The sequence below is a fragment of the Protopterus annectens genome, chromosome 13.part0, assembly GCF_019279795.1.
Source record: "Protopterus annectens isolate FY-2018-M chromosome 13.part0, PAN1.0, whole genome shotgun sequence".
In the NCBI taxonomy this organism is placed as follows: Eukaryota; Metazoa; Chordata; order Ceratodontiformes; family Protopteridae; genus Protopterus; species Protopterus annectens.
In genome coordinates, this window is record NC_056747.1 from 1,044,985,850 (window position 1) to 1,045,011,684 (window position 25,835).

A 25,835-nucleotide genomic window follows, 5' to 3' on the forward strand; every position below is an offset into this window, starting at 1 on the left:
TTCTGCTATACCCACCATGTGAAACCTGTACCTAGCAGCATTAGATCTCACTCCACCAGGGCAACAGCCACTTCAGCTGCCTACCTCAGAGGAGTACCTACCAAGGATATTTTGGAAGCAGCAACATGCAGTTCTGTGCATACCTTCACCAAACATTACCATTTGCCTTTGTACTCCAAATCCAGAGCTGGCTTCACCACTGCTGTACTGCAGGGCCTTATAGCTACCCCTAATGCCTTATAGATCCAGCCTCCCTACCTCAGCTTTGGGACTCGCACCCAAGTGTGATGACTGCAGCAGTGTAACACGATGAACATAGTACAGTTTTGTACCTACCATAAATGTAGATGTTCGAATGTAAACACTGCTGCAGTCCGGGTTACCCTCCCTCCTTCCCCTCTTACTTTCTGGTACTTACCTAGGGCGTCTACCCTTTATTACCTATGGGGAGTATTTGCTGGTAACTAAAAATGGTTGTTTGCTTTTGTATTTTTTACTAGCAATTTGAACTGCCTACCTATTTGGGGGCACCTGACATCTGGGGCAAGAAAAACTGAAGAAAATGGCGTCTGTTACATCTTTTATACCCCTGTCACACTGACGTCAGGGAGAAGGCGACAGCAACTGATGCCGGACCAAGACTTTGGAACTCTGGCCGACTGCGGGACCGCCTGACGGCAGGATAACCCAAGTGTGATGACTGCAGCAGTGTTTACACTTGAACATCTACATTTATGGTAGGTACAAAACTGTACTTTATCCTCTTTGGAAAAGAACATGTACCCATGAATTACCACATAGGTGGCAGGACATTAAACACCGAAAGTGTGATGAGAGACTTAGGGACACAGGTGGACAGTGGTCTCACTTTTGATAACCACATCGCCACAACAGTAAGGAAATCCTTCTGTGTGGCACACCTCATCACTAAGGGCTTTTCATCCAGAAAAAAGGAGGTCATTGTCCCACTGTACTCATCCCTCATTAGACCCATTATAGAGTATAATGCCCCATTTGGTAGGTACCTCACAAGACATCTGCAACAGCTGGAAAGGCCACAGAAATACCTCACTAAAAGAATCACAGGCCTAAAGCAGATGCCATATGCTGAATGTCTAAAAAAAACTCCAGCTATACTCTGTGGCATATCGTCTACTCAGAGGCGATCTCTGCTTAACATACAAGGCCATGTCAAACCCTGAGCTGTTGGACATGCTCCACTTAAAGAAATTTCAATCCCTCAGAGCCACACACTCCAGGGATCTAAACCTCATCATCACAATGAACAAAAGATGCTGGAGGGATAGGTTCCTGACCCAGAGACTCCCCATACTCTGGAATAGACTGCCCATACATGTCAAGCAGAGCGCCTCATTGGCCCTCGTCAAAAGGAACCTTGATGATTGGATGGGAGATGGGAAATTCACCCCGGGGATCATGTCAGTTGCCCTGCTAGACAGGGGCCCAGAGAAGTAAATATTGTCTGAAGAAATATCCAAGGAATTGTTATGGCAAGGCCTGCATAGCCTTAGGGCTGATAGCCTAGTACCATCCTATGAACATATGAACCTAAAAGTGTAATTGTTTTATTAAATGAGCTTTTTGCTAGCGTTGACATTTTTAGGGATTGGAATATAAACTGACACAAGCCAATGGCTGCTGCTTTGTTTTCTGATTTTTTTTTTTTTTTTGTATATCTTTGACCCCCCACCCCCCCTACCCCACTGCTTGCCATTTACCAACTCCTTTCCAGTCAAGTTTGCCAGTTCATTCCTTCTTCATCATGGGTGAGGATTGACTGTGAAGGACCATCATTAAGGTTGTCATCAGGGTTGGATTTTTTTTTCTATATTTATCTGTACTCTTGCACCCACCTAGAAACAGCCCATAGATGGAGTGTGTATTGGGCATCTGAGATGAGCCTCCCATCATTTACACAAGGAAATGACAATGACAGGACATCTCTTCACACCCAGTGGAGCTACTATGCATTTGTCATCACTGTCTCCATTAGGGAAATTGGAGTTTGCACATGTTCCCCTGGGCACTTGTACTCCTCCCAAGATAGACGTATTCATCTTTCCTCCCTGGGTCCTGAAGTGGCTGAGCCACTAATTGAACTTCAGACACCTGGGCCATCGTCAGGGCTTTATCCTTTTACACCACTAATGCAGGCTGTGTTTTCCAAATTTCCTGCCACTTTACAGACACTGTAACTGCGAAATAATTTTGTAGAATGTTAAACAATTTGTGTGGAGTTCCATCATTTCCTACCGCTTTGTTATGGCCCATTTAACTTCACCATCAGGATGTCTTGCTTTGGATCAAAGAATGCAGCATCTTGTGCATCAGTAATGTTAGGCTCTTTCTTATTTATTTCTTTATATTCCTGCAGCCTCCTGTTACTGTCGTCAGTTTCTGCTCGGTCCATTTCATCTTTTTATTTTATCATGCCTGTTTTTACTCGTTAAGTTTTCATTTAATATTGCCATTTTTTAAGAGATCTTTTTGTCCTTCCTTTGCTCTTATCATTCATTTCTTTGCACTGTATATTTAAATATGTCTCCTTATTTCTTCTTTATATTATCTGAAATTGTGCATTTTCATTTAGCTTGACATATTTACCTTGTCTCTGTTCTTTTTTGCTTTCTTTTCCCCTGTAACGTGAAAGTCTTCACAGGCAGCCATGTTTCCATTAATCTTTTTTTTTATTTGGAATTGTTGCAACCTCCTGGACAATGTCACAGACTTATCTCCTCAGATCTTTGGGGGCTGTATCCATCAGATCTAATAATTTGTTTGTTCTTCGCCTCCACTATATGTATTAATTTAGATTACACCCCTTTTGACGGTCCCTTTCTTTTGGACCAGCAGTTAAAGAAAAGCCTCCTAAGTACAAGCAGGATGGGGAGACACTGTCTACTGTAAGAGTCAGCCTTGAGAACCCTCAAAGACCATTTAATAGGAATTGGAAGGGTTCTAAATCCCTGTGATTCAGGAGATCAGCCCTTTGACCCTCCTCTTTGGATAGCAACAGCTGTGGAAGAAGAGGCCCCTTTAATGGAGGCTAACCATGACGTTGAATAGGTCTGCAAAATCAGAGCTATAGGGATCCCTTTCAAGAAAAATCAACCAACATCCTTGAGGGCTTTTCTGACTGTCTATCTCTTGATGTGTTTGGGGGACGGTTTGATTATCTCTGCACCTTCTTGCACGGATGGCTGTCAGACAGGCAAATGGGTGGGAGAAGTATCCAGCGGCTATTCCATAACCTTTTTCCAGATGCCTATTCCAGAGAAGCTGCCTTTACTCAATACTCTTGTGTAAAACCCATCAAAAGATAGTGGCTCTGCAGAAGGTCCTCCTCCAAAAAGCAGCCATCTTGGAGGTTTCTACCAGAACAGATAAGGTCAGGAATTTACTTAGTTCTCTTTGGTTCCAAAGAAAATAAGGACCTCAGGCCGTATTTGGATCTCAGCAGTCTGTCATTCTGTAGAGACCCAGTTAAAAATGGCAGTACTGTCAATGTTTTTGCCCTGCCTCAAGGCTCTGTAGACTTTCAAGACACCTACTTTCATTTAAAAATTGTAAGGGAATGCAGGAGGTTCCTACATGTTGAATAGGAGACAACCATTATAATTTCAGAGGCTTGCCCTTTCTTACCACAGCTTATAGGGTTTTCACCATGTGCATGGCAGTGGTTGCAGCTCACCTGAGCCAAAGAGGGATCTGTGTTACCCTTAACTAGATGATTGGCTCACTGCTGCAACAACCAGGGAATCCTCCCAAGAAGCAAGATACTGTTTACAACTCTGCCCATGTCAGATATATGCATAAACCTATCAAAAATAACACCTGCAACCTTTACAGCAAATTTCCTTTCATAGTAAACCTCCTAGACAACTTCTTGTTGAGCATCTGTCATCCATGACCGATTCTTCTATCTTCAACATTTTGTACAAAATCTATCATTAGCATAATCCTTTTGTGCTACTGTTACTAAGAGTTCTAGGTCTGATGGCACCAGCAATAGCAATGGTCCCCTATGCCACATAGCACATGAGGCTCCACCAGTGGATACCGAACACAGTGGCATCAACCAATGGACCCTCCATAAGCTATGATTCGCAAATCTCATTCATGCAGAGCTCACTTGAGTTGATGGTGGACTTAACCTTTCTTACAGATGGGATAACTGTTCTTTCCTCCCTCCCCAGCCACAGTTGTAACCACAGATGATTGCAAAGGGGGAATGGTGCAAGGTCTATGCAGTCAAGCAGAAGCCAATATATGCATATCAGTGTCTTGGAGATGAGAGTGGTTCTCCTAGCTTTGTAGGAATTTCAGGGCCTCTTGCCTCCAGGAGTGATAGCTATACTGTCACAATATGTTAGTGGTATGGTACATCAGCAAGCTAAGGGGGGGGGGGGGACAAATCTTATGCCCTTTTCCGAGAGGCACGATAGTGTGACAATGGGCTCTAGATTCAGGTAGTCTTCTAACAGTAATGCACATTCCTGGAAACTCCAACTACCTAGCAGATAGAATGGAATTCCTGAGTCTATTAGTGGTCCCTCAACTAGGAAGTGGCTCAAGAAAATTTCGATCAGTAGGGTCTGCCTTGCAAAGATTTGTTGACCTCTCCATCCAACAGCAAATGCAGAAGCCACTTTGCCCTAGTTCCTCCACCAGGGCAGTCACCCAGGGATACTGTAGCCTGCAGTGGCTCCCCAGACTTCCATATGACTTTCCTCCCCTGCCTCTCATAACCATGTTCTTGTAGAAGGTGTCTGCCTGCAAATCATAGGTGATCATCATCGCTCCATTCTGTCTGACACAGATATAGTTTCCTGTGCTGAGGCATTACCTGAAGAAGTCCCTTTGTCTTCTAGATCCACATCTGGATCTGCTGTCACAATCCTCCAAACTTTCACAACCTCGTTAGTCATACGACTTCTCTAGTTCCCCTGATGGCCAGACACATTTCCCTTTCCAAGAATGTAATGTATTGTCCGTCTGCTTCTCAGAAGATGTCTTCTCAAAATATTTATAACAGTAGATGGAAAAGACTCTATCCCTGGGCCTCTAGTTAAGGACTCAACCCATATTCTTTCTCCATTGCAGAGTTCCTGTCTTCTCTTTTCGAATCAAGCTGCAATTACTACATCATTAAAGTGCAGTTGTCAACTATCTCCAGCTACCATCCAGTTTTCATAAAAGTATGTTGGCTTAACATAAGTTGTAAAAAGCTTTTCTCTCAAAGAAGTGTTTCTGTTCATCCTCCCATTAAAGACACTACTCCACCCAGGAACTTGAGTTTGTTCTGGAAGCTAACAAAAGTACCATTTGCACCAGCTTCATCTTTGGACTTGAAGTATTTATCTTGGGAAAACAGTATTCCTTGTGGCTATTACATCAGCCAGATGAATGTCAGAGTTGCACACCTTGTCTGTTTTGCTGCCTTATTTAATATTCTGTAAAGATAGTTCCTCTAAGAACCAGTCTTTCTTTGATTTCTTAGGTGACTTCTGAAAAATAACATTACTTAAGCCATCAGCTTGGCTGTATTATTTAGAGTACATGTTATATATTTTAGATGGCACAGGCAACTCAGATTCTGTCTGCACAGAACCAAATAATTCAGAAAGGTCACCCATTTCTTTGTCTCGTTTGCTTCAAACAGATTAGCAGTAACTTTTACCAAACAAATCGTTTCTTGATAGTTATCAGATTTCATCTCCTTTGTGTACTCTACTTATGGCAGTCTGAGTTCAAGACCTAAGACTTAATCGACAAGATCCATGATTACTTTTACAGCCTTTTTCAAAAATTCATCCATTGATATTTGTGCAGCACAGCTAATTGGTCCACACTACATGTCTTTTCTAAACATTTCAAACTGGGCATCATTTCTAGGTCCAGAGCAGCCTTTGGCACTTTGGTTCTTAAGAGGTATTCTTTCATGATTTTACTGGAGATCTAAGGTAGCTTGGGATTTTGTCCCAACAGTTGGATCGGACAGACTAATGAAAAAGGATACAGAAGTTATGTACTTACCATAATGCTGGATCTTGTTGATCCAAGCCCATTTGATTTGACATCCCTGCCTCCCTCCATTCCCCTTCCAAATTGATGCTGTCCTATCAGTTGCAGTATAATATTGTTGTTATCCTAGTAAATGTGGGTGCTAGGCACCAAACTCATTCTGAAGAGGAGGTTCACAGAAGATTATGGGAAAGTCTGCAGGATCTTGAGGCACTAGAGCCCTATCAAATAGCTGGACGGAAGCATCAGAAAGGGGAAGATGTCAGACAACTGGAAATGATCCGTTATTCTGCATGCTTACAACGGATGTCTCACTAGCCCGCTTTCAACTTATAGGCCTGTTTCTGTCCTTCCGGCCTTCCCAAAACCATTGAAGAAGCTAATACATAAACGGGTGCAGTTTTCGCTGGACATAAATCAGATGCATGCTGACTGCCTGCATGGATTTAGGCTAGGTCATAGTGTCGAAACATCCTCTGATTTTTGTTTGCTGCTGTTGTCTCTAATACAGGCAGTGACTGGGTTGGCTGGCAGTAGTATTTGTTTTCCTCCCACAGCAGTGAATACTGCAGGTCACTCTGCTGGTGGTAGAACTGGATTTTATTGGCTTTACTCTAAACTGATTTCAAAGCCAGCTGAGTGGTAGAGAACAGTATTTCAGATGGGATTATGCTTTTTTAACCCCTAAGAACTAGTGCAGAAGTCTTAGAAAGTATTGAAACCTGTTTTGTGACATGTGGTATTGGTGCAGCGCATTTCATTGTTTCATTGAATTGGGACTGCTTGCACTGGTGCAGATCCTGTGATGGTTTATTCCATGCTAACGATGGATAAAACCAACCTGGAGATTGGGTGTTAACGAATCCTGAGAAGTGTACTGTTTTGCCATTCAGACTTGTAAGCTTACAATCAAAATATCTAAACAAGTGAATGTCATCTACATAAAGATAACATTTTGTAATATAATTGAATGTCTGGGAACATTCTGCAGGGTAAAATAACATGTAAGTTTTGAGACCAAGTTAATCTTGTCACTGTTTTTATTTTATCTTCCCATACTTCTAAATGGGACAGATTTACCTCATTTATGGAGAGGATTAATGTTAAAGCTTGAGCCCTCGTTATCACTGGGCAACTGAGTTTGTTACTGGTTTCCTCTGTATTATACTTTGAAAGTAAACCTAGTTAGTGCTGGGAAACATACTAAAAATTTCTCATCTACACAACAGTAATTTTCTGTCTTTACATTAAAACGCAATATATGATATCAAGAATTGTTGTCTCAGTAGATGCAGGTGTGATTACATCTACGAACAGTATTCATAAATTGGGTGCTGGTTTGTTTGCGGACTTTATAACCTGCCTTTGGAATAAAGCTGTCTTAAAAACCTTAAAGCTTAAGGATCTCAGACAAAAGGGGTGCATTTACCAACATTATTAGGGTGTGGTATCAGAAACACTTGACCTGTGACTATGACATCACATAGCCAACTCCTTTTTCTTCACTGTAGTAGATGTTTTGTACTGCACTAGCCAATTTCCAGCTTTTACATAATGATAGGCTGCAATTCATGTTTTTTTACTTTGTCTTTCTAATGTTTTTAAAGCTACTTCAGATCTTTTGTACATCCCTCTTCCTCCATTTCCCACTTTCCTTTCATTTGATATTATGGTCAGTTCATTTCAATAATTTTTGTTCCCACTGATATCTTCTTCATGTTTGTTGACCCTTACAGTAAATATTTTTAGGTTACTGTGTGAACATTGTATATAATTCTCGGTATACTGTTTAAATTTTATATAATATTTTAATATTTTTTGAACGGAGTCCCTTATGTTACATGGTTTTGCGACACTTGTGTCCCCTCTACTTTGGACTGGACAGTTTGGACAATTTGACCACCAAATAAGATCTTTAAGAAAAATTTAAAGTGACCTAATCAGAGCTTTCACTTTTACCAACAGAATTTGGAACAAAGTTTAAAAAAAAAAAAAATTAGGGACACATTTTAAATGCTGTCAATATTGTCATAGAAATTCTCAAAATGATTTGCAGTTTTAGGAGAAATGCAACAAAACTTTGAGAAACATCAAAGGTGTTCCTACATATTAGGGACAGTTGAGAAGTCTGGACCCAATCCTAGGAGTGATACTTTATAAATGAAGTGTAGGTGCATTAAATTGGTTGGCAGAGTTTCATCCTGGTAACTGTGGTACAATTCCATAGTATCTCCCTGGACTATGGACCCATTAGTGGAACAGGGATATAGACTTAGAGAAGAGCATGATGATGTGTGGAAGAAAATTGCTGGTGTTACCTGCTCCTGCTGCATCATATTGCAGGACGTTCTTGAAGTAGCCTTTTGTCAGGCATAAATGTCACATGGCTGAACAAATGAATGACACTACAATATTAAAGCTTAAAGAAAGGTAAAGGCAGAACACCTTCAACCTTTAATGCATCTTAATTGGGTTTGTTTACATCAGACACTGGCCTGTTGTATAATTTATTTATATTTAAGTTATTCAGTTTAAACTATTTGGCATCTGTCTGTATTCCCCTGGTGAAAATAACATGTCTAACCTTGTGGCAGAGTATTATGTTGATGGCTAAGTACAAAAAACTATAGTCCAGACTAAACACCATTTAACAAAAACAAGCTGCATTTCCTCCTCCTAGGTGTATACAGCTTCTTCTAGAGTAAAACATTTCAGCTCTCTGTTAAATTAAGGCATGGTTGTTATTGTCTAATTACTAATTATACATGGTTTCTTTGATCTTGATCGGTTTCCATCAGTGGTAGTATTAGGCATGTACTTAAAGTAGGTCTAAGAAAATGCCTTGGTATTTAACATGTTTGATTCATTGCAACAATTAGTGTCTGTTTTATTCAGTTTCAAGTTTTATAAGCTCTCTTTGACCACTTTACACTTTCCTCACTCAATTAGATCAGCTGTTTTTGATAGCCCCCCCCTCCATGCACAGAAAGTAGTGTTTATTATTGATTGCCATATCTGGATGTGTTTTTTTTTTACAGTTTATTTCAAGCCTGTAACTTTGGAAGATGCTTAAATATTATAAGCATTGCCACCAAATGGCAATATTTCCCTATTTTTATTTATCAAGACCCATTATTATTTTTTATTATTATTGGTTTGTGTTTATTAAGATGCCAACTGTGTATGAGGGGCATTCACCTGTGAGAGGCTTCCAAGCAGAAGGGTGTTTTTTTCTGTTGGACTAGGATGGTATTCTGAATGATAAGCCAGAGCATGTCTTTATCGTTTTGATCTCAGTATCCTGTGTAACAAAATGAGAGCCATTTTATTTATGTTGATTTTATTCTCCCTTTCAGGTGCCAACTGGAGATCTTTTGAAAAACTGGTGCTGCTAATGTGCACAGGATTGTTTATTATTACTTTGGGAAGGGTGTGTAGAAAGACAAAGGCAGACGGGTGTGAGACACTTTTGACATTACTGATTTTCAAAAACTTTCTTTAAAATCTTTTGGGGAAAGGAGTATGGTGCAGAACTACATAAGAGTAATTAATGCTGCTGACTGTGTCAAGAGAGACAGACACGCACACAGACACGCATGCACACAGACAAACCTCTCAGTTGTCAAAGGTTTTGTAGAATGTCTAAATTTTTGCCTCATATTTTTAGTCTGTTCCTCATAACAATTGAGATTCATGATATTCTGGGAAATCAATGATGACTGAGATCACGGAATAATAACAGACATTTGAGTTTTAAACTTAATATTCTGTAGAGAATACATACTAAAGATGGACTTGTGTTTCCTCCTAACCTGGGTTTCTAACAGAGTTCTTCTATTTTAAGCAAGTTGTTAGTCTCCTTAAAAAATTTTCTACCCAGTCAAGCACAAAAATGAAACTTTTTTTACAATTCATACAAAGCATTCTTCTCATCTTTCATTTTGATAGCCTATTTATGTACATATACCGGTTTTGAGCATTTTGTGGTTGTTTTCTGTACGTAGATGGGATCAATTCTCTCATGCAGTAACATACACAGTCCCTGTTCTGTCACAGCTGAAGTGGTGTCTTGTACCTATGGATCTGTCATATCGTTTTACAGTCACACAGGGGCTGTTCATGCATTTGCACATCTTAACAAAACCCACAAGACAATGTTCTGTCATTTGTTATTCCGTGAATTTCTCCTGTGTTCTTTTTCAAGTAACATCTTAATGTTACTATTTTTCCTAAAGGAGAAATGTGGGCAGCTCTCTACATTTTTAAGCTATTCAGTGCTGACCCCCACCCAAAATTCAAACTATTTAGGGAAAAGTCCATATACAAGTTGTTTGTGGTTACCCTAGTCCAGATTTTAGTCTGTTATGCGGTGGTTTTGCTTGAAATTAGTTCACATATAGTCTGCCATTTTAGACCACATTTTACGGAAGTCATTCAAGTTTTCATCATATTCTCTGTGTAAAAACACCAGCTTTAATGTTTGTAGCTTCTAAGTAAAATATTTTGTCTTCATTAGTGGGTCCGGAAAGATGAATAGCTTAGCTTTTTATGATCCCTTTCAGATGTGTAAGGTGGTGACTCTTTCCATGTAAATATGTATTAAAATTTTTTTCTGTAAATTGTGGATGCCAGTTTCCCTGTAATTCTGTTGAGCAAAACTATTACCTACAGAAAGTTGATATTGTCATTTGGCAAGTCCATTGAAAGCTTTAGATTGTTGGGAAAATTATTTAAATGAGTTCTGAACTAATTAAGGGTGTCTGTGTTCTCTTGCCAAATTAAAAAAAAAAAAAAAAAAAAAAGCAGGTCATTGATGTGTATTGGATACTGTCCGATGAAATTTCAATGTATACACTGCTGTAAAGGACTTTCCTCTCCCAAGCGTTCAATGCTATGTTGACAAAAGTGGGGGCTACCACTGGCCTCATTGCCATTCCACAACTCTGATTGCCATTCCACAACTCTGATTATCAAATTTCTTGTTGAAGCTAAAGTAATTGATCATAAGTATGACATTTGTTGATTCACAAATTACTTCTGATTTGACAGTGCTTTCAAAATTCACAGTGTAAATAATCCCAAATTAGTTCTAGAGCTTCATTTTGTGGTATTACTGTATACAAATCGACAGTGTCTGAAGTGACAAACCAGAAAATGTTCTCAAATTCTACATATGTAAGGATGTTTAGTAAGTGCCACAATTCCCTCAGATAGGAACAACCTAGCCTTGTGAGTTGTTTCAGTAACTGATCTGCGAATATGGCTATTGGTTTGGTACCTCTTATTGGTCTAAAAGGAAAGTTGTTGATGTTTTTTTTGAATTTTTGATATTCCAAAAAAGTTTGGTAAAACAGAATTTTCTACCGTCAAAACATCCCATAAATCTAAAGAAATCTTATTGATATGAAGTAGTTACAAACGGCTCACTCTCTGTTCATTTATAATGCATTAACATCTAGTGACACTTCCCTATAAAAGAAACATCTTTTAACAAACTCCTATTAGAATTTACATAATCCTGTGTGCCCTAAACTAACATCCCAGTCTTGTTAGATTTCTTTCATTGTTCGTGCATATCTTCATAAGGGCAGTTCTGTCGTCATTTACGTTGCAGAACCTCCTCTATGGAGGTTTTAGAACTTCTCTGCACTCCTGCTCTCATGTTTTCTTCCAAATGCTAGAATTGTGGAATTAAGGCAAGGGTTAAACAGACTTTTCTTATTAAAAGCCATTTCTATATAATGTAGTTCTTCCATAATGTGATTCAGGTTCAGTTTCCTGCAAAATAGTTACAATTTGGTTATTCTGTCTAATTGAGCTCTGCAGGAAGGAATGAAATTAAAGCCTTGTTGAAGCTGTCTTCTCTGTTGTGAAGTCATTGTCAATGGTATATATCAAATGCTGATGGTTTCCTTACTCTGTTGTTAGCTAAAGTCTTGGTGGAATTATGTTCCAGTTTACTGTTCGACAGTGCCTTACTTGATGAATGCATTTATGACACAATGGCATTATTGTTACATAAACTGAGAACTTTTGAACTAGGCAACTACTCACATGTGGAAAGGGACTTGTCTCCTTTATAGTTGTTGTACTTCCCAAACCCAGTTTCATAACATTGTGTTACTTATCTCTGTTGTGCCACTGTATATTCTGCATTGGTGGTGGTGGTGAATCTTGTTCAAACAAAATCTGCAGTCTGTACAGCTTGTTTTCCTGCAATTTCTTTTAGACCTTCTAAACAGTATGTTGCTGTTTATGGTGTCTAGAGGAATTGTTGTGTTTACTTCCTGTTGATCATGTGCTTGAAATTGGCATTCTAATTGATCTTTTGTTCTTTTGTTTTATTAAATCAGGAATTACATAAGCAGTTCCTTTTGTGCATTCGTGTAAATCACGCTGGAATTTCTTACTCTTTCTCTGTAGCAGTTATTCTTCTAGTGTCTCTAAATGAACAAATATCTAATTTTATCATGAGTGATTGTTACTTAAGAACACTTACTTAGGAAACATTTCTTTAGATTCATTAAGAAATGTTACCATCAGATTTGTGAAGTTGTATATGGTTAGGCTATCTACAATCCAAACAGAACAACCCTGTCGTGACATTTGTATTTATGTTGAAGCATTTGGTGTAGTTTTTGCTTTTTTAAGACTAGTCAACTAGTTCTTGCAGACGGAACACCTCACATTGAAAATTAAGATGCAATGATATAGTAGTGCAACCACCATGTAAACAAGAAGCTGCTCCTCTAAAGAGGTAAAATGGGTTTGATTACCCAGAATGCTTTGCAGTTGTATGCAAGCCTTTGTTTGATACCATCCATGGCATCATTTTATGGGTGTAGTTGCTCTAGAGAAAAACTGAGTAAATTGTGAAAAAAAATTGAAAGGAGCACTGTAATCTTTTTATCACAAAATCGCTTGCAACCTTATCTTAAGGACTACTACAGAAAATGAAATAAGTGTAAATGAAGGATACTTCCAAACAAGACCATTACACTTAAAAAATGGCATCATAAGGGTGGAAAATGTCTTTGCAAGTATGCTGAAACCCAGTGGTGAGATGTATACGCCATCCATGGCAAACTAGATGGGGCTTTCAGCAATCTCACTGCAAGCTGACACACATTGGATCCCTTTTAATGAAACTGTATACTGAGCCGGTTGTTGAAGTCCGTTATTTTCTCTTTGTAGATCCATTATACATTGTTCCTGTTTGCCTGCTCAGGTGTTATTTGTCCACAGTTTGCTGCTCATTTCTGGGTTGTGCCTTACAGTTACAAACTCATCTGTTGTACATGATCAGGTAAAAAAAAAATAACTTGTTTGGTAAATTAAGTAATTTGATAAAAAAATGTATACATGCTATATGCTTTTTTTCAGTTGCCATTTTGAATGGACATTTATGCACTGAAAACATTTTACTTTTCATTTAATTTTAGGCTGGACCTGTAAAGATGACTGTCTATATAACTGCATGTGGTATACAGTTGGCCTGTATATCAAAGAAGGTTACAGTGTGCCTCAGTTTCATGGCAAGGTAAGAACATGTTTTGATGATGATTTTTTTTCTAATGCACTTATGGATGGGAATATTAGTCCCTGTGTAGAAATTGTGAATATTAAAGGCACATCTTGACCTTTACAGTATGTGTTGTCAAATGTGAGTACAGTAGAGAAACCATGGCTTGTGATGGAGGAGGTGGTTGACAAATTGCTTATGGCTGTAGCAAAGGTTTGCTTATTTACCACTCTCCAAATGCTGCTCGCCAGTAGACTTTTCGTTGTGAGAGATGTTCTCCATTATATGATTTCTAAGGATATTGCTTTTGGTATTAAAGTGATTGCCTGCATGGGTTTCCCTCTTTTTAATTCCTCTAGATATTTAGGGTTTAATACCTTAACAGGAGTGGACCCCATTCATAAGTCAGGGTAGTTAAAGTTTATGAAATTAGTATTGCTTTATTTGCTGAAGTTAGTTGAGAGTGATCTTCTCAGTACCAGTAATGTGTCTAGAGTTGCCCCCCCTTGTTTTTCATATGGAGTTAGCTTTGTTGCTAGCATATGGAAGAATGTTTAAAGATTTTTTTAACCCCTTTTGGTCCTTTGGTGTTGGAACTATCTGTGTGTCTTTCTAGCACATGGCTGTAGTTTTAACTTGCATATCTTAGTGTTTTAATATCTTTATTTCTCAGTATGCAAAACACTGTATTCGCCAGGTGTAACTATTCCAGAATGGTTAATGTTAAGTTGTCAATCTCGCCTTCATTCTTGCTTGATGGGTTCGGAGCCGATCCCTCGGCTCCGACTCGGCACTTGCTAAGCTCGAGAGTCACTTTTACCAGCTCGAGGCAGCCCCATATCCCATGATGCAAGGCGGTAAGTACCCTGATCTCGTTTGCCGCTTCGCTTATGAGGTCCTCCTTTTACCAGCTCCTGGTAAGTGATTCACTATTTTGATATTTAAGCCCCTTTTTGCTAAAAACCCTTTAATTTTTAGTTTTAACTTAATTATATAGATTTTCTGACAGAAAATCCCTGTCTCTTCTAATTTTTTTTAGTCAAACTTTACCCATCCCATCCCCTCCCTGTTAGGGTGTGTGTGTTTGTTTTTATAGTAATACCTTTTTGGTATTTTATTTAATTTAATTCTTGACTGGTGTGTGTGTGTGTGTGTTGTGAAGCACCATGTCAAAGGAGAGGGTCTCAGGTTTTAAGAAGTGTGACTCGTGCTGTCAGAAGATGTCTCTGACAGACGGTCACACTTCTTGCCTGTATTGCCTGGGGCCTCTTCACCTGCAGGACTCCTGTGCTATTTGTCATTCCTTCAGCCAGAGAGTCCTGCAGGAAAGACGAAACAAGCTGATACTTAGGGGCCTTCTTGCCGGAGGGCTCTCTGGCTAAGTCGGCTCCATCAAAATCAGCCAAATCTTCCAAGGCCCAGGCTTCTGTGTCTAAGCCTGCGGCCTCGGCTCCGACTCGTTCTGAGTCGAGATCGCTCCGCTGGAGCCGATTCTGGCTTAACAAAGACTTCGCACCGATGGCTATCGGTGCCGATTCTGCATCGACCACTTCGGTGTCGGCTCCGATCGGTTCCGACCACCATGTGGCACAGGCATCGGTGTCGGCTCCGATCGGCTCCGGCACCGCTACTTTTGTGGCTGTATCGGCTCCGCTGGAGCCGATGCATCGAGGCTTCCTGTCGGCTCCGATAAATCATCGGCTCCGACAGGATCTATAGTATCGGTTCCGATGGCTCATTCCAGGAAGAGGTCGAGGTCTCCTTCCTTGGAGCCGATACTTTCGGCTCCGGCTTCACCTCTCCTTTCGGAACGGAGCCATCTGAGCCGATCTTCAAGGTCATCCAGACTTTCAGACCATGACCTAGAGAGAGTGGTCAGCAGATTACTTAAGTCACAGGTACTGGCCCAAATGTTACATAGTCCGTCTCAACAGACGACTGTTGGTCCACACCCCGTTACAGTTCCTGCTTCAACTCTACCCCAGAGCTTGGAGTTGGAGTCTTCGGGAATGGTTACTGCTACGGCTGCAGGACAGATACCCCCTTCTGTTCCTTCAGCCTCTACTCTTATCTCCTCTTCGAGACCTTCCTTAGAGGGATTCGGTGGTCGGGCTTCCATGGTCTCCTCCGAGGGGGTGAGTGGCATCGGACCCTTGTCCGAACCCGCTCTTCCCCTTGGAGCCTCGGCCTTGGTGAGCTCGGCTCCGACATCTGCCTCGGAGACTTCCTTCGGTGGTCCCTGGAGTTCCTAGTTCTTCGAACGGGTTCTCTCGGACCTGCCTGGGAGGAGCTTTGAGGTGATGAAGAGTGTGCTGGCCACTGGTATCAGACCCGTAGCTCCTCCCTCTATAGTACCTGTTGACATCTCTGCCACTTCTCTTGCTACAGGACCCAGAGATCCTCCGCCTCAGGTTTCCCCATTGGGAATTTCCCGGTGTTCCGAGGATTCGCCGGATGTTTCGGGAGATCCTCCTAGGAAGAGGACTTGTAAGAGGAAACATGTAGACTCCCGAGTCTGTCACTGGATACTGACTTTGATGAGTCAGAGGGATCCCCTAGATCCCCTCTGAGGATGTCTCCTTCTCAGACATCCTAGAACTCCTTAAACAGAGGGGAAACTGGCCCACCAACAATCCCTCTGAGGATGAGTCAGTATACCTAGAGGCGTTTGGATCTCGGCCCTCTACCTCCTGGGTGTCTCCGCCTTCGACCCCTTATGCAGGTTATTGCCCGAAGGCGTGGGCAGCTCCTGACTCTGTAGAGCCAGTCCCTAGGAGGCCTTCAAAATTTATCACTGCCCCGGTGACAAGCAATTCCTCACTAAGGGTGTCCCCGCTGATGCCATGGTGGTGGCTGCGCCACCAAGAAGGAACTTGCAGATCCTTCCGCACTGGCCCATCCTCCTAATAAGGACTCTAGGACCATGGATAGGTACGGTAAGCGGATGTTTTCCTCAGCGACCTTTGCTATGCTCGCTGAATTATTTATGTCACTTCACCAGACTCCAGAGGGATATCCTTAAGGAGCTGGGTGAAGTAGTACAGGATCCTACAGCTGCAGGGGCTCAAGAAAAGATTGCTTCGCAGCTAGGAACCCTTAATTCCATTGCAAACTCCTCCATGCGGCTAATATCTTATGCTGCTGATGGAGCCAGTAGAGCCGCAGGTACAGGTGTGGCTCTTAGAAGCCAAGCCTGGATGCGGCTATGTGATTTTGCTGATCCCTTTAAGGCCCTTCACAAATTCTCCCTTTGATGGGTCAGCTTTGTTTGGCCCTCAGGTGAAGGAAACTTTGACCAGGTGCGAACAGGACGGCAAGACTCTTTCTGCTGTAGGAGTCCGTTTTCCACCCCTTCTGGACCTTATCCCAAAGGACAGAAAGGTGGGAAAATGTGGTTCCGAATCCCAAGGAGTCACGGATTCACGTGGTCAGTTTACCCCTAGAGGCAGAGGGGTAACAACAACAGACGCCGCTCTAGAGGCAGAGGGGGTCCAAAACCAGGGAAACAGAGAGCCTCTCTCTGACAAGCCCTTTCAGCATCCCTGAGATGTTGCCCGGCTGTCCCTCCTTGGAGGCAGTCGGGGAAGATTATCACTGTACCCAGAAGCCTGGCATTCCCTCACTCAAGACAGATGGGTACAGTCGATCATATCCAAGGGTTACATAATTCCTTTCGAGGAAAGTCCCTTCCCTCAAATTCCCTTCCAGATGTACCACCCGGTCTAAGGGAAATTGCAGAGTTAGAAGTCTCAAAACTACTGCAAAAAAGAGCCATTCAGCCAGTTGCAACAGACCATTCAGAGCCCGGAATCTACTCAAGGTTCTTTTTGGTCCCCAAAAGGACGGGAGACTGGAGACCAATATTGGATCTCAGCAGACTCAACAAGTCTGTCAGGAAGACAAGATTCCGAATGGTCACTCTTCAGTCAATTCTGCCCTTCTTACAGAAGGACAACTGGATGTGCTCAATAGATCTTCAGGATGCGTACTATCACATCAAAATTCACAGACGCCCAGGAGATTTCTCCGCCGGCTGGGGTCCAGTCATTTCCAGTTCAGAGCCCTGCCCTTTGGTCTCACTACAGCCCCAGAGTGTTCACCAAATGCATGGCAGTGGTCACGGCTCACCTGAGACGCCAAGGATTCCAGGTGTTTCCGTATCTCGACGACTGGCTCCTGTCAGCCACCACCAGGCATCAGCTTATACAAGCCAGGGATTACACAATAAACCTTTGTTCTCATTTGGGCATCTCGATCAACTTCGAAAAGTCATCCTTATCGCCCTGCCAGTCTATTACCTTCATAAGCGCAAACTTAAACACTGTTCGGATGTCAGCTACCCTTACAGATCAAAGAGTTTCAGACATTCAGAGTCATGTCAGGATCATTCTGGCCAATAAGAAAGTACAGGCCAGAATGGTTCTAAAGGTATTAGGTCTCATGGCTGCGGCCATTACTCTTCTTCCCCTGGCTCGATTCTACATGCCTTCTTCAGTGGATGCTGTTCACACAATGGTCATACCAACAACTTCCAATGCGTCACCAGATTCTGGTGACACAGACATGCAAAGAGCATCTTGCTTGGTGGATCACATCTCCTCAGGTTCACCAAGGCAGGTACTTTGTACCCCCATCCCCGATAGCCACTGTCACCACGGATGCCTCCCTGATCGGGTGGGGGTCATTATCAGGGCAGGATGGTTCATGGGACGTGGCAGCCGCTCGAGTACCATCAGCACAAAAAAGTCCTGGAGATGAGAGCAGTGCTTTTAACGCTGCAAGCCCTCAACGACTTTCTTCCGTAGGGACAATTGCAGTCCACACAGACAACATGTCTGTAGTTTGGTATATCAACAAACAGGGCGGAACCAAGTCCTACCCCTTGTGTCGAGAAGCGCTCAGACTATGGCAATGGGCGATCTCCTCTCATCGGTTTCTGGTAGCAACGCATATCCCTGGGAAAACCAACATTGTAGCGGACAGATTGAGCAGAGCTATTCTCATGCCTCACGAGTGGTCTCTCAAGCAATCTATAGCGGAAGAGATTTTTCTGGAATGGGGTCGCCCATGTTGCGATCTTTTGCTACTCCCCAAAACAGCAAATGTCCAGACTTCTTCTGCCTCTTCCTCCATCAGGCCATCCCCAGAGACGCTCTGACCCAGGATTGGCCCCAGGGACTTCTGTATGCCTTCCTCCATTTCCTCTGATCCCTCAGGTTATCCAGAAAGCTACCGCTTTGAGAGCCAAATTGATTCTCATTGCCCCTTACTGGCCTCGACAAGTTTGGTTCCTGCCTCCATCATCACCTTTTGGTGCAGCCGTGGCATCTGGACCCAGTGCCAGATCTTCTGATTCACCAATCGGGTCAGCTGCACCGGTCAATCCCTTCTCTCATCCTCACAGCATGGTTGCTCCACTTCCTTCCTTAGCCAGGCTTCCTTTGATCTCTAACCCAGTTAGAGACATCATAGTAGCTTCGCTAAAATCCTCTACCAGGAGGATTTATACAAGCAAATGGAAACGTTTCTCTTATTGGGCTAAGGCCAAGAATATTGATCCTTTTACTGCCCCTGTTCAGGCAGTCCTGGACTTCTTAGCAGAGATTTTTCATGCAGGCTCCTCTTCTTCCACAGTCAGAGTTCAATTGGCTGCTATTTCCAATTTTCATGTCGGGATAGCAGATCATAATATTATGTCCCATAGGCTCTGCAGGGCCTTCTTGAAAGGAATTTTCCTACTAAAGCCTCCAATCAGGAATCCTCCTCCTCAGTGGGATCTAAATTTAGTGCTGACATCCTTGATTCTTCCCCCTTCGAGCCAGCTGTTTCTTGTTCCCTGAAATATCTTTCTTGGAAAACTTTATTCCTAGTGGCTATTACATCGGCCAGGAGGGTGTCTGAACTTCATGCTCTTTCGGTTCGACCCCCCTATTTGGTTTTTCACAAAGACAGAGTATCTTTGAGAACTAACCCAACCTTTTTGCCTAAGGTCGCTTCAAAGAACAATTTGAATCAATCCATTGATCTCCCTGTATTTTTCCCCAACTATTCAGATAGAGCTGAACAAAAGCTACATTATCTTGATGTCCACCGTCAACTTAGATATTATTTGGACAGAACAAAAAAATTTAGAAAATCTGATCAACTTTTTGTTTCCTATGCGGATAATAAAAAAGGCCTTCTAAAGTGACTTTGTCTAGATGGCTTTCTTCGGTCATCTCTGAAATTTATCTGCTCAGGGGAAAACAGCTGTGCTCAAAACCTAAAGCACATTCAACTAGGAGCTTAGCTACTTCTACAGCTTTTCAAGCTAGACTTCCTTTAGACACTATTTGTGCAGCGGCCACTTGGGCCACTCCTCACACTTTTGTTTCCCATTACAAATTGGACTTGGCCTCCAGGGACAGAGCCAGTTTTGGCTCTACAGTCCTCAAGAGTTTGTTCCATTGAGCCACCCAGGATAGAGGTGCTAGGACGGTCCCATCAAGCAAGAATGAAGGCGAGATTGACAACTTAACATTAAGAAGTTATGTACCTACCATAACGCTCCATGTTAGTTGTCTTCTCTCGCCTTCTTTCTTGCGACCCTCCCTCCTTCCCCCTGGTCTGGACAGACCTTGTTATAAGAAACTGTTATGCTGAAGACCATTCAACCTGGTCCTTCTTCCATCTGTAAGTTTTCTTTCTTCCTTTGGGAAGTATTTTATGCTTGGTGCTATTGCCCTTTGTCATCAAACGAGATCTGGGTACTTACCGCCTTGCATCATGGGATATGGGGCTGCCTCGAGCTGGTAAAAGTGACTCTCGAGCTTAGCAAGTGCCGAGTCGGAGCCGAGGGATCGGCTCCGAACCCATCAAGCAAGAAAGAAGGCGAGAGAAGACAACTAACATGGAACGTTATGGTAGGTACATAACTTCTTATTTTCAATGTCAGAACACTTCAGATGTCCTTCAAGGATGCAACTGCAGTCCTGACATATGGGTTGCCTCAGGCAGCCCTTTGGTCGGCCGGATTCCAAAGTCTGGGTCCGGCGTCGCCCTTTCCCCGACATATGTCAGGACTGCAGTTGCATCCTTGAAGGACATCTGAAGTGTTCTGACATTGAAAATAACCATTCTGGAATAGTTACACCTGGCGAATACAGTGTTTTGCATACTGAGAAATAAAGATATTAAAACATGGCTGTAGTTTTAACTTGCATATCTTAGTGTTTTAATATCTTTATTTCTCAGTATGCAAAACACTGTATTCGCCAGGTGTAACTATTCCAGAATGGTTATTTTCAATGTCAGAACACTTCAGATGTCCTTCAAGGATGCAACTGCAGTCCTGACATATGGGTTGTCCTGCCTCAGGCAGCCCTTCGGTCGTCCGGATTCCAAAGTCTGGGTCCGGCGTCGGCTGGTGTCGCCCTTTCCCCGACGTCAGAGCTCCTGGGGTATAAAAGCGTCAGCCGACGCCATCTTATTCAGTCTTTCTTGCCGCGTGGCACCCTAAGCAGAAGCAGTTTGCAAGTGCCGGTCGACCAGCTCCTGTGTTTTCAACTACTGAAGTCTTCAAAAAAGCTAAGTACCCCGTTGGGGACCTTTTCTTGCCTCAGCCGATGTCAGATAAAACTGTAAAAGTTAATAATTGTTTAACTTGTGGGAAACAAATACCTCATAAGGATTTCCACTCTTACTGCTTACCCTGCCTAGGCCCAGAACACAACGTCTCTGCCTGTACAGCTTGTGCTTCTTTCAATAAATGCACTCTTAGGCGTCGGTCAGAGTTTGCACAGGATTATTTTGGGGAAGATTTCTGTTATATCATGCCGTTGGAGCTTCCGACAGCACATTTACCTAAAAAACGGAAGGATAAGGACCGACACCCGCGGTCTCGGCCGACACCAGGCTTAGGCCTACCGCGAGTGTCTCGGTCTCTTCTGAACCGGTTTCTCAACCGCTACAGACCGACGACACCGCCCCACAGGTTACTTTGGTACCGGAGGCCAGCTCGGTGCCGGTTTCTGTTCTCCCCTCTGAGACCGAAGCCCAGGATATTTCTAACACCATTTCAGTGGATAAGACTACTCCAGCACGTGGGGCTGCCAGGCCTCCAGTGTCAATGTCCATTAAGGCCTACACACGTGCTAAGGCTGCCAAACAGGCTAAGTCTCTCCCTCCAAGATCTGTTTCTCTGGGATCCACTTCTGGTTATCAAATTTTAAGTTTAGCTGAGGACCTTATTTCTTTAATTAGGGGTTCTCAGCCACATCCAGATAGAGGCTCTCAGCCACCTTCTGTCAAGAGGACTAGGGTTGAGCAGGTAGATCCCCAGTCCTCCGATGAGGCCTCAGGTGATTCTGCACATTCAGACTACCAGGAGGAGGCCTTCCCGGCCTACGAGGATTCTGATGCGGAGGAATCCATTCCCTCTGCTTCTCCTCCTGAGGAGTTTTCCTTTGGGGAAACGCTTCATTCCATGAGGGAACACTTCGGATGGCAAGGCCAAGAACACTCCGATTCTAGGAAAAGGTTAAGGGAATTTTTAAAGCTACCTCAGCATAGACCCTTAGCTATTCCTCCTGTTTTAAATGTTTTAGATGATGTGTACTTAGAATCTAGTGTTTCCCCTGACTCCCTCCCCCCTGCTCCTGTCAAGCCAGACAGGTACTACAGGGTCCCAGACTCACATCAATTTCTGTACAAGGGCCATACTGCTGACCCTGAAACTATTTTTCAGGGGCCTAAAGGGGTTTCCTCCACTACTGCTAAGAACCCACTTCCTTCGGAAAGAGATTCTAGGGCTTTAGAAAGGTGGGGCAAGAAAGTATATACATCTTCCACCCTTTCTATGCGAGCATTAATTGTCAATTTCATATGATTCAGTATCAGGCATACATGTTGGATGACTTGCAAAAGAAATTAGCTTCCCCTGAACCATTAGATAGAAAGGGGTTACAGGAATTGGTTTATAATACTCAGCAGGTTAGCAACCATTTCCTTCAGTGTGGATATGATGCTTTGGAAGCTTCATGTAGAGCAGCAATGACAGGTGCGGTCATACGCAGACATGCTTGGTTAAAGGAACAAACATTGCCAGACCATGTGAAAATTAAGCTTTTGGCCGCACCACTAGAGAAACATAAGCTATTTGGTGCTACTGCACAAGAGGTTTTAAAGAAAATAGAGGAAAAGGCAAAATCAGTGCACACAGTCAAAGATTTCCTCCAGGTACAGCCTCCAAGATTCAGCAGGAATTGGCCTTCTAAGCATTGGTCCTTTGCAGACACAGACAAATTTCAAAGAGGCAAAAACAGACGTGGCAGAGGTAGGGGGCAAACTCGAGGCTCCTACAGAGGACGTCAATGGCAGCCTCCGAACCAGAGAGGTGGAGCAGGACCTGCCACTGCTCCGCAGGGACAATCTCAATGACTTGACTTTGACTCTGCCATCCAGGGCTCAATTAGAAGCACCTTTGGGCGGAAAATTATCTTTATTCTCACAAAATTGGCACAATATTACAAAGGACAAATGGATACTGGACATAATAGACAAAGGATACAGATTCCATTTTCATACACTACCAACAAGACATGGCAGGCCAAACCTGCCACCAAATCAGAGGGCAGAGGCACTCAAACAAATAACCAACCTACTTCAAATAAGAGCAATAGAAAAGGTTCCTTCTGCAGAACAAGGCCAAGGATTTTATTCAAGACTGTTCCTTGTTCCAAGAAAAGAAAACCAATGGAGACCCATTCTGGACTTGTCCGCACTGAATACTTACCTTATTGTGCCAAAATTCAAAATGCTGACTTTACAGCAACTCCTTCCCATGCTGGGCAAGGGGTCTTGGCTGGTAACTCTGGACCTCAAGGAGGCATACCTGCATGTCCCAATCAGACAAAGTTGCAGAATATACCTCAGATTTCTTGCAGGCTCAGAGCATTATCAATTCTCAGCATTGCCCTTTGGCTTATCTACTGCACCCAGAGTGTTCACGAAATGCCTGGCATCAGTAATTGCACATTGCAGACTTCAGGGGATACAAATATACCCTTACCTGGACGACTGCTTTATACAAGCGGACAGCCAACAAGCCTTGTTAAAAAACTTGGACTATGTCATTCACCTACTGCAGGCCTTGGGGTACACAGTCAATATTCAGAAATCAAGTCTCGTACCATCCCAACAAATACCTTTCCTGGGTGCCACACTGGACACAAACACCCAGATGGCGTTTCTGACAAAACAAAAACAATTACCAGAATACTTCAGAAAATTAGCAACACACACCCAGATGACTGCAAGGAAAATCCTGCAGGCCCTGGGTTTCATGGCATCTTGCATTCTTCTGATTCCACACGGAAGGCTGCATATGAGGAAACTACAATGGTATCTAAAAAGTCTATGGTCTCAACACAGCCACAGCCTGGAAGCATTGATCCCACTCATTCCATGCCTTCAAAAGGAATTTCTGTGGTGGGCCCAAGCAAGCCAGATAAACAAAGGTCTGCCTTTCAGCAAGCCTCATACAAGTCAAACCATAACAACAGACGCCTCAGACCATGGATGGGGGGGCGCACATGGAGGGCAGATGCATTCAAGGACAATGGACACAAAAAGAAAAGCACCTGCACATCAACCAAAAGAAATGCTGGCAGTGATACATGCAATCAAGGCCTTCGAAAAGTTCATGCATCAGGGTCATCTACTAATAAAGACAGACAATACCACAGTTATGTGGTACATAAACAAGCAAGGAGGTACCCATTCCTACCCTCTTTGCAGACTGGCAATGAATCTCTGGGATATTTCCCTTCAATTGAAAATAGAGCTACAATCCCAGTTTGTACCAGGGAAGGACAATGTTCTGGCGGACAGCCTAAGCAGAAACATCATGGATCCACACGAATGGATGTTGCATCCAGACATTTTCTTACAAATAACTCGAGCATGGGGAAGGCCGGACATAGATCTTTTTGCCTCCCACCTCAATCACCATCTGAAAAAGTTTTGCACAAGGTCATACCATCCTCAAGCATGGAAGGTGGACGCTCTCTCCTTCAGTTGGAACTCTCTAACACTATATGCCTTCCCACCTCTTCCTTTGATGACCAAGGTGTTACTAAAGATCAAGACAGAGCAGCCGAAAGTCATACTGATAGCTCCAGACTGGCCAAGACAACACTGGTACCCACTGCTACGGAGCTTGACACACACCAATCCGTGGCTCCTTCCTCAATGGCCACTTCTTCTGACACAGCACAATTACAGGTCACTACACCCCAGCTTGAAAACATTGAAGCTGACAGCTTGGAAGATTCCATGACTATTCCTCAGGATACACTTTCCCAAAGGGTAAAAGATATCATCCTGGAGGCGCGCAGACCTTCCACTAGAAAAACATACTCAGCAAAATGGAAGAGATTTCTTATCTGGAACAGCAAAAAGGGTCAAGACCCATCAGTGATGAGCATTCCACAGATCCTAGAATATTTGGCTGAAATGCTCCACAATGGCCTTTCTTATTCTTCCATAAAAATACATGCTTCAGCAATATCTGCCAAATATAACACTGATCTGCCTGTATTTTCTCACCCATTGCTAAGACAGTTTCTAAGAGGTATAAAGAACATCAACCCTCCAAGGAAACCACCAGTGCCTGCATGGGACCTCAACTTCATGCTGGAAAAATTAACTCTTCCTCCCTTTGAACCAGCAGCATCTTCAGAGTTGAAATTTCTGTCTTGGAAGACCGCTTTCCTTCTGGCAGTAACCTCAGCAAGAAGAGTCTCTGAGCTACAGGCCCTTATGGCAATACAACCATTTCTCATTTTTCATTGGGACAGAGTTTCTTTGAGAACCAATCCGTCATTCATGCCAAAGGTGGTATCCAGGGTGTCCCTGAATCAAGCTATTCACCTGCCTACCTTCTTTCCCAATCCTCAAAATAAAGGAGAGAGACTTCTGCACACCTTGGACATACACAGACAGTTGCGCTACTACTTGGACAGAACAAAGTCTTTTAGAAAATCTGACCAGCTTTTTGTAGCTTGCGCTGCTGGATTGCAGGGAAAAGCAATTTCAAAATAGACAATTTCTAAATGGATTGGAAATTGCATTCGATTCTGCTACTCTTTTCATGGAAAAACTGTGCCAGCTGACATCAGGCCACATTCCACCAGAGCTACAGCCACCTCCACAGCCTTTTTAAGAGAGTGGCAACAAAGGACATTTTAGAAGCTGCTACACGGAGCTCCGTGCATACATTTTCCAAACA

The 25,835-nt window shown here is 42.8% G+C and overlaps 1 protein-coding gene across 1 annotated transcript in view; it reads left to right on the plus strand.

Moving 5' to 3' along the window:
- The window catches only part of PGAP3 (post-GPI attachment to proteins phospholipase 3), a 571,410-nt gene that overhangs the window by 116,146 nt on the left and 429,429 nt on the right, over nucleotides 1-25,835 (plus strand). The window contains exon 2 of the mRNA XM_044055039.1: nucleotides 13,488-13,585. Within this exon, the coding sequence (XP_043910974.1) occupies nucleotides 13,488-13,585 (98 nt within the window). The remainder of the gene's footprint in view (nucleotides 1-13,487; nucleotides 13,586-25,835) is intronic.